Source organism: Solanum lycopersicum, chromosome 3 (assembly GCF_036512215.1).
Source record: "Solanum lycopersicum chromosome 3, SLM_r2.1".
In the NCBI taxonomy this organism is placed as follows: Eukaryota; Viridiplantae; Streptophyta; class Magnoliopsida; order Solanales; family Solanaceae; genus Solanum; species Solanum lycopersicum.
Genome location: NC_090802.1, coordinates 56,562,322 through 56,583,400, shown reverse-complemented (window position 1 = coordinate 56,583,400; position 21,079 = coordinate 56,562,322). Strand labels below are relative to the sequence as shown.

Sequence of the window (21,079 nt, the reverse complement as noted above, 5' to 3'; positions counted from 1 at the left end):
TACTAAAATAAAAAAATATTTACCATTTATAGCAATAATATCTTTTTTTCACTTGATCACTTTTAATTCATTTTTAATACAAGTTTAATACATATTACAAATAACAATTTATTATTCATATATAATACAAATTTTAATAATGGATAATAGCACATTTTAATACACTTATAATACAATATGTCAAATTTTTAACAAACAAACATAATATATTTCAAAAAACAATTATAATTCATATATATTGCATACATAATTCACTTTTAATTCATATTGTAAATTTGACATAGCATTGTTATAAATGGTAATAAATAAAAAGTATTGCTAAAATCAGTAATTATTTATTAAAATGTACTAATTTATGTAATTTTTTCTTATTTTATTATGTATCTAGTTTAATTTTTATATGTATCTAATTGTAATTTCAACGTATCTAAATTGTATCTCGTTTAATATTTTTTTAATGTATCTAATTGTATGTACCTAAATCATTAATGTCTTGTATATGATTTTTATGTTAGTGTATCTGACGTGCATATGCTTCTCTGGTTATATCTAGTATGTTTATTAATGTATTTGATATAGTATCTTTATGTATCTGATTATTTATGTTAATGTATTTAAGCTTTCATTGTCTTTCAATCTCAAATTATTTTTGCAGCACTAATACTTGCAATTTCAAATTGGAAAGATGATGATTTGGCTAAAAATAACTTCACCATCACGATTATAATTCGAAATGAAGATTAGGAATCGAGATTTAAAGAAAGAAAATCGAATAAGAAGAATTTTCATACAGTTTTCGTGTAAACGAAAAAGAAATGAACGAAATTTTATGTATGTATCTGAATTAGCATTACACGGAGTTTCAATTCTACCTTCAACTCTCAATCGAGCAATTGATATACATAACGAATATAACCCCAGTTGAATTTACATCTTCTTTTAAGTTCATAAAATATCTCATTCTCATCTCATTTCGAATTTCCATTATTGTAATCAAATTGTCTTCCTTCCATATATTTGATCTCAATGCTTTTATGTGTACACTAAATTCATCGTGAAATCTGACAATGTTAACCCCATGGACAAATCTAGTGTATTTTGATTTTGTTGGGGAATGCAATTTTTTTTAGCAGTAATAATATTGATGATCAAATCTTTATTTTTGTATTCGATTTCAGAGAGCCATGCATTTGAATGCCTCAATAATTACTATGATATTGACTATTTGGAAAAAAAAATTGAAACTTGAGAATACATAGAAAGGTATTAATAAAGAAGATGAAGCTTACAATTTGAAAAATATTAAGGTTTATGATTTTGATATTTTAGTAAAACTGGTTATAGTTGATTTGTGAGAATCCTCTATATTCGTTTTGGTTGTTAATTTTCATCATTTTCTCCTTTAATTAAGGAGATAAGTTATAACTTTTAATTCAAAAGTAATTTAATAATGTATCTCGATTTTCAAATCCGATGAATACATGTATCTGACGGACCATGATACATGTATACAAAAGCCAAAAAGTGATATATAAAGTAATATAAATAACTAAAGGAAATCCTAATAATTAATATCTAAAGTAAGTAAAATTTACGTAGTTTGCTCATTAATAAATAGTTATCTTATCCGGAAAAGATTCAAACTCCACTAAACCATAAAATACTAGGTAAATGTATAAACTTATTTAGATGGATTTAAATGTAAACTTTCATTTAAGGGCTGACTATATTTTAAACAGGGAGCCTTAAAAGGGGCTATTTGTGCACTTCTTCTTTTGCTTTAAAATTTGTGGATCTTTTTTCTTCTGACATTCTACACGGAACTTTTTTAAAAAAAAGTGACAATAATATTTCAAAATAAATGGGTGGTGACATAAGTCTTAAGTATTGAATGTAGGTGATAATTATGTACAGTAATTAAGGATTGTGGAGTTGCCTTCAAGTTTATAAGTTGACAGTTTGGTCCATTGAATTAAATGAAGGGTAAAAGGGTAAATTGACTAAAACCTAATTTAACCAATTTTGGTGGGAATTAAAATTGGGGGAAGCCACCAGCAAGCTGTATCAAAAGGGGAAATAAAATATTTTCTCCCACCTCTCATCATATTTTTTTTCTTCTTCTTCTTCGTTCTTGTTTGCTTGCTTGTCTTTCTTTTCGTTCTCTTTATCTTTTTCTTCTTCTTTTCGTACATTATTTATCTTGGTTGCTAGTTCTTGAGCTTTCTTCTTTTCTTCTTCTTGAATCAATTTAACTAATTTAATCAATGGATTAGATTTTGGTTGCTCTCAATTGAAATTACTTCATAAATGTTTAGGGTCACACACCATTGTTTTGATATGTAAAATTAATAGTTCTTTGAAATCATTCATCATCATTTGGGCACCCGCAATTTTTTCAATAATTTGCATTCACGTTTCCAACGGATTGTTATATGTTGCAACAATTGACTATTGAAACTAATTATAGCCATATGTAGCAACAACAATGTTATTTCAATAGAAACAAAATTGACAGATGTTGCAACATATAACTTACACAAGCTGCAACATATGACTTGCATGTCTCAATCGACATGATAGTTATATAATATCATTGTAAATCATTGTTTTAAGTGTTATATTATATTTTTATTGCTTAATTGTGGTTTAAAGTACTAAAATTTTGTCCAATTTGACATTTTTCATCTCTAAATTGCTTAATTTATCGATTACGTCATCCTTGAAGTGACATATGTGGCAACATATGCACGTTCTGTTGGGAAAATTGCAACAGAAATGTCATATGTGGCAACACATATATATCATAAAATGATCTTTTGGGGATTAATTCAATTAAATTGTCACCTAATTCAACATATAACACTAATATATAATCCTATAACATGTCTAAGTACAAAATTATGATCTAATACAACAACCTCAATCAATTCTATCAATTATTTTTACAAAGACTATCATTTACCACTAGTTCATCATACAATGATCAATAACTACAAATGATAGTTATATAACATCCTTATAAATCATTATTTCAAGTGTTATAACATATTTTTATTGCTTAATTATGTTCCAAAGTACTAAAATTTGGTCCAATTTGATATTTTCCATTCATAAATCGTTCAATTTATCGATTAACCCATTCTTAAAGTGACGTATGTGGCAACATATGCATGTTCTGTTGAAAAAATTGCTACAGAAATATCATATGTGGCAACATATGTATATCATAAAATGGTCTTTGAGGGGTTAATTCAATTAAATTGTCACCTAATTCAACATGTAACACTAATATATAGTCCTACAACATGTTTAAGTACAAAATTATAGTATAATATAACAACCTTTCTCAATTCTATCAACTATTTTTACAAAGGTTATCATATACTAGTTCATCATAAAGTGATCAAGTAATTTCATACGATAGTTATATAACATCGTTGTTTCAAGTGTTATAGCATATTTTTATTGCTTAATTATGGTCCAAAGTACTAAAATTTGATTGAATTTGACATTTTTTCATTTCTAAATCGCTCAATTATCGATTAAGTCAACCTTGAAGTGACATATGTGACAACATATGCACGTTTTATTGGAAAAATTACAACAAACATGTCACATGTGGCAACTTGTACATCTTAAAATGTACTTTTTTCGATATAATATTTCAAAAGCAATAACAACCTAACAATCGTACAAACAAATAAGTGATAAAAACCACAAAAAAGTCTTGATTTAATACCAATAACTATTATATTTTATATTAGAAGATATCAACGATAAACTAGAAATGATGAGGGCAACAACGCTTTGTTGTAGAAGAAAATCGCAACATATTATCACTGATGTTGTAGAAAACATAACAACAATTTGAATTATAAAGAAATAATGGAACGAGAGAAAGGAAAGAGAGAAAAGAAAACGAAAATTAGCAAAAATAAATAAAATTTGAAATATTAAACAAAACGATCTTTTTATACCTTTTTATTTTATTTTTTAATTCTTTTTGATAATCCATAGTATGACATCTGTTGCCACATATATCATTTTTGTTGGGGTAAATGCAGATAATTTTATAATTTTTTTACAACAAATGTTATCACAGACACCACATTGGTAACAATAAAATGTTGACACATATCTCCTTTCTGTGACATATGTTGCCACATATCTTTTTTTCGGTGACATATGTTGCCACATATTTTTTTTGTGTGACATATGTTGCCACATATATCCCTTCTTGTACATGAAAAGATTTGATTTGAATTATAAAAATATATATATTTTTGTATTTTATAAAGAAATAGAAAATTTTAAAAATATTAATTTAATTTCATATTTAATTAATTACATTTTAAGGAGGATTTGACCAGATCATTGTCAATCTGTCAAAATAAATAAATAAATAAATAAATTATTTGACCTTTTCCTTAATTTTCTCATTTTACATGGTAAAATTGCTGCACTTCTTCTCTATCGCCACTCAACAAATGCAGAAGAAGTTTTAACAATGGATGCATCTCGCTTGTATAAATCCTCCAACGAACTCGCTCACGACCTTTATACAATCCCTAGCTACACCAGTAAGTTGGCTAAACCCACAATTCTCTTTCTCTTCTCTCTCTATTTGTCTGAATATAGCTCTAATTTCTACATTTTTCTCTGTGTAAATTTAAAAAAGGTTGGTTTTCTTGGCAAAGCATACATGAGGTGGAAAGGTTGTCATTGCGAGAATTCTTCGATTGCAGTTCGATTACAAGGACACCCAGAATCTACAAAGAGTACAGGGACTACATCATTACCTCATACCGTCAGGATCCGACTCGAAGGCTTTCGTTTTCCGATATCCGGAAGTCGTTGGTGGGTGATATAAGTGTGCTACACAAGGTCTTTACCTTTTTGGAGAAGTGGGGTTTGATTAATTTTGACCCTAGTAATGCTGAAACGCCGGCTGCTATTCATGCTCCAGCGGAAGAGGATAAGGAGGATGAGAAGTGGAGGATTAGGGTTGAAGAAGGGACCCCACATGGGGTTAGGGTTGTGGCAGCTCCTCATTCTTTGAAACCCCTTGCACCGGTTCCGTCACCGGTTATCACAGGGCACAGAGGTGCTGGAAAGGGGAGGGGTGGTGGTACGGTGGATAATATACCAAAGTTTTCGCCTATGGCATCGTATCTAGATGTTTATGGGGAGTTGGTGGGGCAGCAGAAGGAGGAAAGTGTAGTCTGTCTGAGTTGTAAAGAACTGTGTGCTTCGGGTCATTATGAGTACAGCAAGGTATTTTGTGAGTTAGCTTGTGCAATTTCTCTCCATTCTTTGCTCTTTTACTTGATTACTAGTTAATACTATGTTTTAATTGCTATACAGTGATGGAAGAACAGTTTAGTGTTCAAGAAATAGCCTTTTTAGCTCAAAATTGACACACGAATTATAATGATTAGGAATTAGAGCATGATATGGTGGATCCATTTGATTTTGTAAAAACATTGTGTATTTTGTGGACTTGGTAATTGGTTGTTTATTTTGTTTCTGTTTGCTTTTAGTAAGTGAGCCATCGCAGAAAATCTTTGTCGAGAGGCCAGCAACAAAGTTTGTGAAAATGTATGGATAAGTACCCAAATTCCATATCTTACTATCAGATGCAATGTATAGTTTGATTTTGTGTTTTCTTTTTTCTGTAGGTCACTGTTGGCGCCATTGTATATATAACAAAAGACAAAAAGTTGTTGGGAGATCTATTAAGATTTAACCTCTAGGCACAAAACACTCTCTGATAAAGCTATCTTTATCAATGTTCCTTTAGTTTTAGAAAACCTTACAAGGTGCTGCCTCTTCAAATCATAGACCACGTTTCTTTGTTTTGCACTTGCTTGTCAGTTTCTTACCGTATTTTCCACCTTAGATCGTTTAATATATAAGTATATGTTTTGTATAGAATTAAGGAAAAAGGCGTAAGGAAAAAGGCGCAAGTACCTCTTGTACTATGACCAAAGTTCCAGGGACACTTTATTTTTATAGTGGTCCTATTACCCCAGAACTATTTTAAAATGGAATACGCACACCTTTGTAACGTATAGTCACACAGTGTTATCAAAGGCGCGCTTTAAGCGCGCTTAAGCCCTGAAGCAAGGCTCAAAACATGTTGAGCACTTCGCTTCGCCTCGCTTTATGTGCACTTCGGTGTCATCATCAAGGTTCTAAGGCAAACTTTCCTTGCCTAGGAGACCCTTTTGAAGAAGTGACACTACACAATTGATATTTCACTTTATCATAAATTTTTTCAATTTCTTTGGTCATTAATGTGTCATTCATGTTTATTATTATTAGCCTTGGACTAAACATATATATTTGTATTGTTTTCTTCCTTTGCGCCTTTTTTCATTAAAGCCCACGTTTTATTTGCGCTTTGCGCTTAAAGCCCCCACGGACCTTAGAGTTTTTTTGCGCTTTTCGCCTTTGATAACACTGTAGTCACATCTGTATAAGCTGTGGATTACATGCACTTGTCACATCATATCCCTTTTATTTTTCATTTTTTTTCTCATTTCTTAGTTCTTTGTTGCTTTCCTTTGACTGTTGGCAATAAAATCTCCATGGAAGGCCCTCAAGCTTTCTCAGGCAGTTAAAACATCACCAAAATCAGTTATTTACTTTTTATTATCATTTCTATCTCCATTTTCACTTCCAAATTAACTAAATGCTCACCGAAATTCATTTCAAAGATCAGTCCTCAACAACCCAAGTGAAATGAATATCAAAATTTCTCTCGCATAAGCCATTGTCTAGAGAAAGAAAAATCTCAAACTTATCAAAGTAGTCAGAAAGGTTTTAGTTTACTATTTCAATGTGATCGACAAGGATTCCATTTTTCCCAGTGGAGAGAAGGTTTTTTGTTAACGGAGTTCTATGATTTCTCTATAGATCTGTGTTTCTTTTACTTTACATGTATAACATTTTATTAAAAGTGTGATTTGTATGTCTGTGTGAGCAAGAGGAAGGTGATTAGTAGAATCAATGGATGGAAAGATGCCGGAAAAAATTTGATGACAACTGCTGTATGCAGTGAACTTGTGAGAAACTTAATTGTATTTCTAAAGAATGTGAACATGATAAAATTTGACTTATTCACAAAGAAAGAAAGGAAAATAATTAAAAAGATATCAACTTAAGTTGAATGTTAATTAATTTTGTGTACTAAATAGTTGTAAAGGCTGTCCAATTAAAATGGATACGTGCCCCCATATTTATCAGAATTTACCTTATTTTTCTCCTTTCACATGCCTCCAAGATAGTGAGAACACTCCTGTACCACCTTAGCACCGTAGGATATATTTTGTTACGCTTTAAAATAGTTTTGGGGGTGGGGGGGCTAAAATGAAAGGTGTGTCCTGGAACTTCGGTCATAGTTCAGGGGCATACATATGCCTTTTTCCTAAAATTAAGTTTTTAATGATGCCTTAAATTTTAAAAAATTGAAAATAACTTGAAATCTACAAGATCTGAAAATCGAGATATTCAGAATAGCAACTGAGATTTCTTCTTTCTTGTTTTTGTCAGGATGCGAGCTCGAATTTATGCGAGAAGTGTTTTACAAGTGGTAATTATGACAAAAACAAATTTGCAGATGAATTCAAGCCCATAGATGGTGCGAACCCTAAAGTCAACTGGACCGAAGCCGAAACTTTACTCCTATTAGAATCTGTACTGAAGCATGGTGATGACTGGGATCTTGTTACTCAAAATGTCAAAACGAAGAGTAAGCTGGATTGTATCTCCAAGCTTATACAGTTGCCATTTGGGGATCTTATGCTTGGTTCTATTCATAAAAAGTTTAATTTTTTGGACAAGAATCGTGAGGTAAGGGGCGTGAATCAAGCTCAACCTGCAATAAGTGAGTCTCGAGAAACTCTTGGAAATCAATCTCATGAGCAGAACCAGGAGCGTCAACAGAATGGAAATGCTGAATGCGAAACCCCTCCCCTCAAGAAAATACGCAGGGCTCCAGTCTCAGAAGACAGTAGTTTCCTGATGAAACAGGTTAACATGCTTCTGTTATGTTGGACTATTTCTTTTATGACTTAGCTATATATGGATTTTTGTGTGACTGTTTAAACATTATAAGATGTGAAAAGAGTTAGATTTGCGGTTTGGTAAGTAAATTACCGAAATATGATGGGAATTTGGTCTTGAGGTCATCTTGCTTAATCCCAATTCCACCATTTATTGGTCTTATAAACGATACGTGGTCTGTAATCTTCAGGTAGCTCACATTTCTGGTGCTGTTGGTCCACATATCGCAGCATCTGCAGCTGAGGCTGCTGTTACAGCCCTTTGCTATGAGAATCAGTGTTCAACAGACATTTTTGATGGAGATGATAATGGATTGGTATCAATTGCTGATTTTAGTGAGACAGAGAGGTAACTAGTACTCCCTTTGTCTTTTTTTGTCGGGATAGATATAGAATCTTTCCAGAAATGGTTAGATCTATTCCAGAAGTACCATTCCCTTTATAAGCTATTTAGAACATGTGAATATATTGGGCTTCCTTAATAATAATTTACAGAGGGTAATTTAGGACAGTACGTCAAGATCTCTTTTCTTCAATTGCTTAAAAAAGTGTTAAGGATAAATAATATGGGACAAAGGGAGTATGTAACTATCGACTTCTTGTGCAAATTTGTTCAGTCTTTGTGCAGTTCATCCTGTATAATCCTCTGTTATGTATGTTCACCATTCTTATGTTTGTATCTTGCTATAGCTGTCTTGGCTTAATTATCATTACACAGTTATACATTTAGTTTCTCTTTTAGCATGAAATTGAATTGACTTATTTTCAGGACAAGTCAAGTTGTAGGTGCTGAAGGGGAAGAAAAGCATGTCAGATCAGGTATTTTCCATGATAGGCATCATTTTGTGTCTTCAAACTTCCAATCCAAATATCAGACTGCAGCAACTGCTAAATGTTTGTTCATGGTGATCACCTGTCATGTATCAACATGTAAATGTGGTTATGATCTTTTTTTTAAGGAAACTGATACTATTGTATTTCTCAGCATATCCTTAATGCTGGAGACCTCCAAAAGAAAGATAAAGAGAAACAAAAGAAAGACTAGTTACAGTTCTCCTGGAAATTCTATAAGTAGATCTACTTCTTCTAACCAAAAATAAAAAAACTATAATACATTCCATTTCACTTTCTGAACAGAATTGGACCTATCTTCAAAAAACCTCCCGTTCCTTTCTTTCCACATTGACCACCAAATAAATGAAGGAATAATTGTCCACCATTTCTTCCGACTTTTGCACCCCCTCCTCCTCACCGACAATTCAGTAGATGTGCTCTGACATGGTGCATTTAACCTTTGTTTGGCTATAGAAAATTGCCCATATCTGAGCTGTGAATCTATAACGGAGAAACAAGTGGTTGTTTGTTTCCCCTGTTCCATTGCGCAGAAAAGGAGAGACTACATTGAACTCCCTTTTCTGGAGAACTTCATGAGTTGGCAAGCCCTCTTTGCCTTCAACCAAGTGAAACATTTTACTTGAGTTGGTGCTATGATTTTCCAGATTTTCTCCAAACTTCTGGGTTGCCCATTTTCTGTCCATTGGTGCCCTTTTAATGCACTCTATTGACAGAAAAAGCTCCATCACTGCTATGTTTCCATTTCAACTTCTCATGCTCAGTAGGGGTGGCTATGAAACCTTCAATGCCCTTCAATTAATCTCCCACTTTTTCTATCTCCCAGTCGTTCAAATACCTTATGAAATTTTAAATTCTTTACTTGAGGGCCTCAGCATCCATATACAGTAGCACCTGGGTTGTTGCACAGTAAGAATAAATCAGGATATGAATCCTTTATAGCAGACTGACCATTTAAGGCCTCTGTCCCAAAAAAGTCTTGTACCATTGCCCTCTTTGATGCAAGTGTTTACTTCCAAAATTGTCAACAGGGCTCTGACTGGTTTCCATATCCCTATTCCATAGGTGTTGGTTACCATGTTTGTGTAGCAAGTTCTTGTCTGCCCATACTTGCACTGGAAGACTTCTTTCCATAAGGCTTGATCTTCACAATTCATCATTAGGAGAAGTATTTTGTAGCCTCAATTTTCTAATTGCCAGCCCACCCTGCTCTTCGGTCAATTGAGTTGTTTGCCAGTTCACTAAGTTATACCCCCCCACCTTGCCGTGTTATAGGAAGTCCCTCCTTAATTTTGTGTAGTTTCTTCTTCCCCTTGGTTGGTAAAGGAAAAAAAAAACATTACATAAGTTGGTAGTGAGTGTGGTAGACTAGGACAAGATTGATCTAAGATTCAAAGTAAGTCTGCTTCCCCCCCCCCCCAAACAAAGACAGATATCGTGTTTTCCACGTTGCTATCCCTTTCTCCAGATCCCCAAGGCTTTATGATTGTTTCCTAGTGACATGCCAACTATATTAGCCAGAACCTGCACTTGGGCCAATTCTTTGATTGGGAAAATGCTACTCTTCCTAGTTCCTCCGGTTGACACTCAGATCAGATGATGCTTCAAAAACCGGCAGCGTCAGTCTGATGAATGTCTTGCTCGATCATCAGCTCAAAATATATCACAATGTCATCTGCATCATCTAGTTGTACCAAAGAGAATACAAGTTCCTAACAAAGGTGACTGAAGAGAAGGAACTCCCATAAATTGTGACAAGGGATTATTAGATTGTTTGATATTATTTTTCCACTTCAGCTGTTAGTAAGTGATTGCCACAAATAAATTGGTTGAAAAGCCAAGGAGGACCGTTCGAACTTGCCAAGAATTGTGGGAAGGGTTGGTTGAAGTGGTAGGAGCATTACAAATGTGTGGAGAGAATGCTGATGGTGGAGTGAGAAATAATTTTTATTTTGCTTGGAGGAAAGGATGGTTTTAAAAGCAGTGGTTTGCGCTTGTGAGGCCAACCTTTCGAGCTGGCAGTTGGAGGTACCTTAATTTCCACGCTAGTAAGGTCAGGCGTGGTTGGTGGGCTTGATTTCACTCATTTCGTTTTCTCTCTTAATTATTTTAATCCATCCAATTAGCCATGTTTTAGTTGATGTATTAACTATTAAGTCCGTGATGGGGAAGTGAGGATTGATATTGAAGTCATCCTCAAGTATCTTGGGGCTATAATCAAAGGAAGGGGGAGATCGACAAGAATGTCACATATCGTATTGGAGTAAAGTGGATGAAATGGAGGCTCACATTCGCTGACCTATTTGATAAGAACACATCACCGAGATTTAGAGGTAAGTTTTATAGAGGGGTTGTTAAACCGATGATGTTGTATGGGGTGGAGCATTGGCTAGTCAAGAACTTGCACATTCAGAAGATGAGGATAGCTAAGGCCTTCTGAAACGAGGATGGTTAGATGGATATGCGAATATACTGGAATATACATGGTTAGGAACAAAGATATATGATGCAATGTGGGAATAGCCACTATGGTGGACAAGATGCAGGAGGCAAGGTTGAGATGGTTCAAACATATAAAAAGGAGTAGCACTAATGCCTCAATGAGGAGGTGTGAGAGGTTAGTGGTGATAGGTTTGAGGAGATGATTAGATAGGACACGACACATTTTCAACTTACAAAGGACATGACCCTAGAATCTAGATAAGAGAGCATTGAGGTCGAGCATTAAGGTAGACAGTAGGTTGTAGAGTGTTTGTTCTTTACAGTGGTAGAGCAGGGTTCTAGACTAGTCTGGAGCATCTATTTGTTCGTTTATCACTATTATTACCATTATTCTAGCATTCTCTTATGGTTCAATTTAATTATTGCTGTTGTTTCTGTTACTTTGGTTATCTGTAATATTTGTACTGTAAGTACTTCTCTTTCTTCAATATTTTCATCACAACTTTTACTCTTGCATTGCTTTTAAATCATTTTCCAGAAAACGATTTTCTTGACGAGGGTTTATTGAAAACAACCTCTTCTACCCACAAAGGTAGGGGTAACGTCTAGGTACACCTACCTTCCCTAGATCCAACTTATGGGAATATACTGGATATGTTGTTGTAGCGGCATAAAACAGATGACAGATCTCCAGGTTTTCACTCCCCCTGGATCCAATCTTATCCTGTCAACCATCTGTTTCTTAATGCAACTAGAACGAAAAAAACCCTACTGGTTCTCCATCAACAAACACTGAAAACTTAACATATTTAATGCAAAAAGCAATCCATTTCATCTATCTATCTCCAAAACCCATCTGTCAGAGGACGTTCATCAGAAAATTCTAGTTTACATGGTCATAAGCTTTCTTTATATCCAACTTACACATGACACCAGGGAGATCATCTCTCAACCTTGAGTCCACACATTCACTAGCGATGAGAGCTGCATCCAATTTGTCTCTCCTTAATAAAGGCCATCTGATGTTCATTGACTAAATTGCTCACCACCTTCTTCAGTCTCTCTGCCAAGATTTTTGTTATGATCTTGAAGACCCCACTGATGAGACTTCTTGGCCTAACATCTTAAATTTGTTGGCCCTACTTCTTTGGAATGAGAGCTACATAAGTGGCATTATCAAAGCTTTTCTCAAGCACCTGATGAGAATGGAAATATTGTGGAGTGTTCTTGATGTCCACCTTCAACAAATCCCAACTACTTTGGAAAAAACTCATTGGAAAACGATTTGGGCCAGGTGCCCTATCTGAAGCACAGTCTTGTGCTCTCAAAAAAATTCCTCATGGGCAAATTCTCTTTGAAGCCACTCTTGATATTCATTAGAGATAACCGCTGCCCCTTGTAAATGAAGATCAAGATCTCCACCCTTCAGTATCCTTATATAACTTCTGATAAAATTCTGGATAGATTCCCTTGTTTCAGCAGGGTCAGTAATTAAAACTCTATCAACTTCCAGTGAGTCTGTGGTATGGAACCTTTGTGGGCTCTTGCTCTTCTGTGGAAATAGTTATTGTTCTTATCACCATTCTTCAGCCACTGCACCTTAGATCTGTGTCTCCAAGCTATTTTCTCCCTTTTGGCTACTTCTTCCTACTCCATATCCAGTTGAGTTTCTTGAAGTAGTTCATCATCAGAGACCTCTGATCTTGAATGTCTCCAGATTCATAAGTTGATTTAGCAATTCATCCATTTCAACTTCCCTTTAAGAAGTTTCAACTTTGTGGCTAGCACATAAGTAAATCTGCCAAACACTGATAAAGAGCTCCACCATATCTTCTTTTATCCTTGAAACCCTTAACTTCCAACCACTGGTTTTCAAATTTAAAGTAATGCTTGAACTCCCAGTCACCACTAATTCAATATGATAGGATTAAGATCTGATCCTATTTTTGCATCAAACTCTGCTTGATCGAAAGAAAATTAGAGAAAGAAAATTTTCCTCCCAGTCTGTTGAATACAAAAACCTGTTGGTTCTGGAAAAACTCGTGTGATTTCCTCCCTTCACCGAGTGTAAAATCCTCCAAATAAGGGAGGATCCAAAAAACACAAGATCATCAATCCATGTTGAATATTCAGTCATTGCATTAGAGATCCTGTGACACTTTGCTCTTTCTGCCAGGTACCTTGTGACATTATAGTCACCGCAGAGTTCCCAAGGTCCTTCATACATCCCCCTTATACCTGATAGCTCCACCACAGCTCCCTCCTCTTCCTTCTATCATAGTCTGCATGTAGGGATGACAATGGGACAGGGTGGTGATACCAACGTACCTCTCAAGACGTACTTTAGAAGAAAATATCGACAAAAGAATAAAAAGTCGGATTCTGGAACAACAACTGCTACAGCAGTTGTCTAGCAGTTATCTAGCAATTTAGTGTCAGTCTTATCCTTTTATGTTCTCTCTCTATATATAATTAGGATTAGTTATTGGTAGGATATAAGTAAGAATCAAAAGTGCTATTTTCTGGAGTCTTGTCCACTCCATACGGACAACTTTATTTGTATAGTTGTGTTTAAGACACTATTTTCAGTAAATCTACTTATTTTGTTCTATTTTTTCGGATCTCTACTTCTGGTTACTATGAGTGGGTTTGGCTTTATGTGGGGGTGGAGAGGGTTGAAACTTTTTTTAAGGGATGTAGTGCACCATCTCAGAAAATATGTTTTGCGCTTTCTTCCATTAGTTTAGAAGAAACAATTTGTGCACGAGTCAAATAATTCTTTTGGTTTGACCAATTAAACTGTGGGATTTTTGTTAAGCAATGATTTCTGTTTGTTAATTGATAACAGAAAGAACTTTTTAAATGATCTGCCTGAGAACTTCGAAGTTTTCTACACAATGATGTAAACTTTTGGTTTAGCAGCCTTTCACTGCAAAGTTCCAAACAAAATTAATCAATTGAATTGTTATAGAGTCGCATGAAATTAATAGATGTTTCATTTTGTTGTTGCAACATGGTGAAAAGACAACTTTTTTAATGTCAAACATAGCTAAGAAAGAGAAAAAAAATTCAGGGCAGGTTGGTATCTTCGCGGGTTTGCCCTGCCCAACCTCATTGCCATCCCTATCTGCATATACTAATTAACTTTGTGATTCCATTGTCTTGCAGAAACAGAAGTGGAAGCCTCTCAGAGGAACAGTATATCACTAACTTTACGTACGAGGGCCGCAACTGCTACTGCTATAGGTGCTGCTGCTGCTCATGCCAAATTGTTGGCCAATCAAGAAGAGAGAGAAATAGAATATCTGGTTTCTACTTTGGTTGAAGCACAGGTGAGTTTATGGTTTCGCTTATACTAATGCTGAACTTAGAACAAACTTCATGGCCAAAGGAAAGAAATGGAACAAGTTTTTTCGAAAAAAGCAAAAATAAATGATAGAAGGGTCAGGAAAAGAACTCAAGAGCTTCCATCATATTTGGAGAAGTCTAACACTTCTGCTTTATTATCCTCTGCTTCTGTACATCTTCTCATTTCTAGCTTCTAAAGTTCATGGTACTTCAGTTCTTCCCTCAATATCCTTGGTCGGCTTGGCTTATTTTTCTTTCTACTTTAATGAAGGTGAAGAAGTTGAAACGCAAAATGAAACATGTTGAAGCTCTGAACCTGATGATGGAGAAGCAGCATGGCCAAATGAAGGATCTAGAAGAGTCTTTAGTTACGGAGAGAATGGACATCTTGCAGAAGATATTTAGTTCCGGGGTGTCTAGATGGAGGGATCATGCTTCGGTTAAATCTCAAAGCAGCACCAGCAGCATATAACTTGACGTTTCTTGAATTGCATATACAGTGTTCTAGAGAAAACTCACCATTAGTTTGCTTCTTCAGATATTCTCCTGAGTCCTGATGATGATTGTCAACATGTGCTAACCTGGTTTATACTTCAGGTGCTTACTTTTGCTGTTAAGTTGAATGCTATGTTGCTCGGTCTCTTCAAAAATTGCAACAGGTGCGTGTCAGGTTCTTTTTAGAGAGTCTGACACGGGTGTGGCATCAAAAGTGAAGAGTCCGCGCAACTAAAGTTGAATTGCACTCCTTTTTATAACTAAATTATTAACTATAAATTTCACAATAACTACTTTATACCGTTTCCTTGTTACTTACTATATTTGCTTCACTATCTCCTACTCTTCCCTTGAGCTAGGGTCTTTCGGAAACATTTCTACTTCCACAAGATAGTGATATGGTATGTGTACATACTATTCTCCCATTCCCCATTGTGCAGGGTATGTTGTTGCTTACGACCAAATAAGATTAGATTTATATGCCACTTAATACTCATAAAGAATATTCTTCTAGGGACCAAACAGATCAACAAAAAATGTTGGAAGCACTTGTTGCCAACATTCAGAACTAAGCTGGGCAACTTTTTTTTATTTATTATTGAAAGTAGTGGTTAGATTACATTACACTGATGAAGAAAGACCCTTGGACTAAAACCCAATCGTATTATTATAGTAATAGATTTACCTTATAGTGATTAGCTTAATATAAGCACACTAAATAAAACACAACATTATGCATTCCTTACTTTCTTAGTGAAGCGGAAGGAAACCTTATTCTTACTTCCTCCGTTTCATTTTATACGACATTATTTCTTACCTCACTATATAAAATAAAACGAAGTACACTCTAGTCAGCTTAGAGTATCATTATCCCAAGCAAATGCAATATTTTCCTTTAGGCCCCGTTGCACATGTTGCACTTTGGTAATTTGCCTTCAAAACTTTCTTGCAAGCAGCCACACATGCTGGAACTGTGCATGGATTTATGTCTATTCCAATTGCACTCTCCACCTTAATTGGATTACAAATAATTAACACCATAATCACCATCATTATCATAAATCCACTACTCTTCTTCATTGCCTTAATTTAAGTACTACTACTACTAATTTCTGAGTTTCTTTCCTTCTAAGCGTTGGATATATAAGGATGATTTTTCACGTGTATTTATATGGAAAACTTGAGTAGTATGATGATTCCCATTAAGTAGGTAACTCAATATTTAAATGCAGCTCATAATATTGTATTCCCGTGTTAGTATTAAACAAAAATAATTAAGATATGAAGTATCATGATCGATATCCCACTAGCTAATGTTAATAACTTAATATAATAATTTGTGTCCAATAAGGTATCAACGTTTTGGTGATTCCTAAATAGATCTGTTTTGGGGGTTAGCTTATTGGTGATTAAAGTGACCTTTGGACATCATTAAAATTATGTTTTAATTTGTGTAGCATTAGGTTGAGCCAATCATATAACATTGATTCATTTTGAATAGTTCACGGGACCTATTTTTCCGTAACTTGTTGAAATCCAATAAGAAGTTAAATTTTAAACATTACTTCATTGATAAGATTCTAACTAATACAAGTAGAGAAACTCAACATTACATGCCCTCTTTCACTTATTAATTTTATTACAATAAAGTAGTAGTTAATTAATAATTATATATATGGTAGCATCATCCCAAACATATACAGTATTTTTCGTTAGGCCCCGTTGCACATGTGGCACTTTGATATTTCTCCTTCAATATATTCTGGCATGCTGCTATACATGTAGGAAGTGTACATGGATTTATGTCAATTCCAAAAGCACACTCGACCTTAATTGAATCATCACAACTAATTAACACCATAACCATCATCATTAGCATAACTCCATTTCTCTTCTTTAATGCCTTACCCTCCATTTCTTACTAATGTTTTTTTATGAATTGTTGCATAATACGTGAGTTTTCATCTCTATTTATAGAAAGAAAAAAAAAAGATGTAGTGGTCCAATGATATATATTCCTTATTAACATATCATACTGTTTAACCAAATCCAACCCATTATAATGTAATCTAGTATCATATGTACTATATTTTATTGATTTAAAACTAATCCTTTTCTTTAAATTTCACATGAATGAGGTTTTTCTTCCTCAATTATGTATCGGTTGGTTTGGTTTGATTTTAAAATTTATTGATTTGACTAATTGATTATCGGTTTGTAGACATGTTAAATCCTTATAGAACCATTTGACTTATTGGCTATTAATTCATTACCGGTTCGATTATCAGTTTAACTGTTAAAATTTGACCTAAAAACATGGAAAACTACTTAGAAACGAGGTGACAAACTAAATGAAGTATGCACATGAGTCCACAAATTGCTTCTCGCTCAAAGACAAACACTTTTACATTATAGAATAACCAACAGTTTGAGATAGCCAAGTAGAAAATTAATCTGACTCAAGATCTTTATATACAAAACGATACATATACATATAATTATTTAATTTACTTTGGGGTTAATGCTAAAACAATCTCAAACCATTAAGAACTAATCACTTAGAAGAAAAAAAAAAATCAAAATCGCAAAAAATTTATGAAGTGTGCATCGCACTAGCCTTATTTCTATCGTATGTTATTATTAGCTATGCCCAATAAGGAACAAACATTTGGGCGATTATTCCTTGTGCCTAATTAGCACTCTAATCTAATCATATCAAAGTGATTAAAAAGGACAAAAAGAATCATTATTTAAATATCTCCTCGTTTTTTATATTTGGAAATGAAATGGAGCACCACTCTTTTTTTTTTTTTTTTTTTTATGTTTGGAGGAACAACAAGAGATATGGAAATTCTTTAAAGGAAAAAACGTATCTTTGAGAAATTTAAGTAAGAAAAAGTATGGTTGGATGCAGGTGTTATTTTGTAGTTTGTTCATTTTGCCCACATACAAACAAATGAAATTGTGTTTCATTTAAAAAGTTAGTTTGAAGTGGGGTAGTATGAGGGGTACATAAAAAAAGATACAGATACGTATCAGGCGTGTGAATAAAGTTTCATATTGATAGTTACAAAAATATAAAAATGTTATTTAAATGTTGATCAAAATTCTTAAGGTTTTGAGATTTTTTGGAGAAAATCATACATGCTTAGTCCAAAGTGAAATATCAAACTTTTTGTACAGATTGACCTTATTTAATTTTAGGTGGTTTATAAAATGATGTTTCGATTCTTTTCTTAATTAGATAAAACTCGCCATTTTAGTTTGTTTCTTTTGATATTTTCCTGATGATGATTGTCAATTATGTGGCTCGTTCATATTTTACATGATTTTACTGTTCAGTTAAACTCAAGCGCTTCTAAATGTCATTGTTAACTATAGAATTATTGCTAAACATACACATCTAAATCGTCATTATTTCACAAATTTCATATTTTAATTATCAATTTATTTCTTTTTTTCTACCTGAGTTATCACCGTGGCAGGAAATGCAAAGATTTATATAAATACTTTAATTGATCACAAATAATTTACACCATACTCACCATCAGTAGCTTAACTTCCATTAATTAATTTTAGAAAATTCCCTTATAAGTTCTACATATGAATGAATTTTCACGTGTATTTATAGTAAAGTTTTGTAGTCCCATGATTTCCCATCAATATTTAAATGCAGCCCATAATATTGTGTTCGAATCTTAGAATTAAACAATAATGAATTAGAGATATGAAGTATCACATTCCACTAGCCACTAGGCATGTAACATTTATAATGTTAATATAATTTGGGTCCAATAAGGAATCAACGTTTTGACGATTCCTATGTAGTCCTATTAGATTTGTATTTTTGGGTAGGGTAGCTAATTGGAGATAAAGTGAACTTTGGACAACATCAAAATTGTGTTTAAATTTGTTAATTAGGTTTAGTGAACTTCCAATCGTATACATACACATAAGGTGTCAAAAATGAACCCAAACATAGTAATCCGCTTAATTCGTTCAGAATTTTAAGTGTTCGGCTCAAGATAATCTGGATTGAGTTCAATCTCAACCTATTTGAAAAAAATTCTCAATTGAGTGCGATTCAATCTCTAATTTCAACCAATTTTAAAACTTTTTAATCAAGATATGTTCCTATACTGAAGGTATGAATTATTATCTATTTAACATCTTTTAGGATTTATATATCCATTTTTTACTATTTTAAACAAAAATTCTTGAGCGGGAATTCAAATTATAATGATAAAAGTTAAATAATAATATGTTAGTTTATTAAGATTAGTCAGATCAAATTGAGCGAGTCAAGACCCAACCTGTTTTTTAGCTCATTTGAGCCAAAAGTAAACTTGGACAGATTAAGACCCAATCCGATTTCTATTTTAACCCATTTCTAATATTTTCACTTTCAATCCAACTGCCCATCTAAGACCCCCATATATACAACTAGTTAATAAATGGCAATTTCTATTTTTATTTCTCCCTCTTTTGCAAATTTGGAAAAGGAATATTAGATTAAGTGTTCCTAATCTAAGATTTAGGTGATTAGTTTCTTGATTATGGCCACAATAGATACGACTAGCTCAAAAGAAAAAATTATCTTTCGGATTTACAAAAGTATAAGAATGGGTTCGAGTCACCATAAAAGCAAAAAAAAAGTAGAGTTTTCAAAAAATGCAGGTACCCATTAAAAAATCAGTTATTTAATAACAATAATTATAAGAAATTTATTTGACTAAACTACAGTCTTCCTTAAATGATAAGTAATTGAATGGAAATAAATAATTAATGTTTCTTTCTGGTTTAATTTTGAACCAAAGGAGAAATTTTATGAGATAAAAACTAAGCATAGTTTCAATGTTTTAAAACACCAATTCTTACTAACATTTCGAACAAAGACAAATATAATATTTCATCTATTAAAATAGCCATATGAGTATTAAATTTGATTATCACCCAGAAATATATTTATAATACTAGACTTGTTGTCAAATTCAAACAATAAATATTTGAATTATCTAATTAATGTATTACTCCATGAATTACGAACAACATTACTTCATTGAACTGAATTTTATAATAAAGTACTTATATATAATTATAATTATAATCTATAGTTCATTATCCCAAACATATACAATATTTTCCTTTAGGCCCTGTTGCACATGTAGCACTTTTATATTTGTCCTTCAACAGTTCTTTACATGCTGCTATACATGCAGGCAGTGTACATGGATGTATATCAATTCCAACTGCACTCTCCACCACATTAATTGGATCACAAATAATTAAGGCCATAATCACCATCATTAACATAATTCCACTTTGCTTCCTTAATCCCTTACCTTCCATTTTGTTAATTACTAGTGAACTAGTTTTTTTTTTCAATCTTATAATGAAGTGATGCATAATAGATGATTTTTCATGTCTATTTATAGCAAAATATAAAATGTTGTAGTCTCAGAATGGCTAATTCCCATTAAGAAATCATTACATTATTTAACCAAAGTTGACTGTTTGAATTAACTTATTTTTAATGATTTTTGACTTTCATACGTTTTTTTGTTGGAATAAGAAAAAACTGCTTTGAACTTTTAAAGACCATATGTTTAGGCAAAAAAATATTCAATAGTGAGTTTATCAATAATTAATTGAGGATATAAGTAAAACCACCTTGTCCTTTCTTTTATGAGTTTTAGCTTTTAACTTATTATTTATATATTATATTTATATTGTTTTTATTCTAAACTAATTCTAAGAATGAGGAAGCTGATTTTGATATATCTCATATAGATCAATACTTCTATTTATTTTTTTCTTGATTTTTTTTTGAATTTTTATCTTTATTTTTTTCTATAAAGTGGAAGAAAATTACATAA

At 33.1% G+C, this 21,079-nt stretch overlaps 1 protein-coding gene across 1 annotated transcript; it reads left to right on the top strand.

Moving 5' to 3' along the window:
- Window positions 1-4,459: 4,459 nt before the first annotated feature.
- On the top strand, window positions 4,460-15,325 carry SWI3A (SWI/SNF complex subunit SWI3A). Its single transcript, NM_001375642.1, has 7 exons — window positions 4,460-4,580; window positions 4,679-5,274; window positions 7,555-8,034; window positions 8,258-8,415; window positions 8,836-8,885; window positions 14,529-14,692; window positions 14,980-15,325. Exons 1-7 carry the CDS (start codon window positions 4,508-4,510, stop codon window positions 15,178-15,180), a joined length of 1,722 nt encoding a protein of 573 aa, NP_001362571.1. The 5' UTR covers window positions 4,460-4,507; the 3' UTR covers window positions 15,181-15,325.
- Window positions 15,326-21,079: the final 5,754 nt, after the last annotated feature.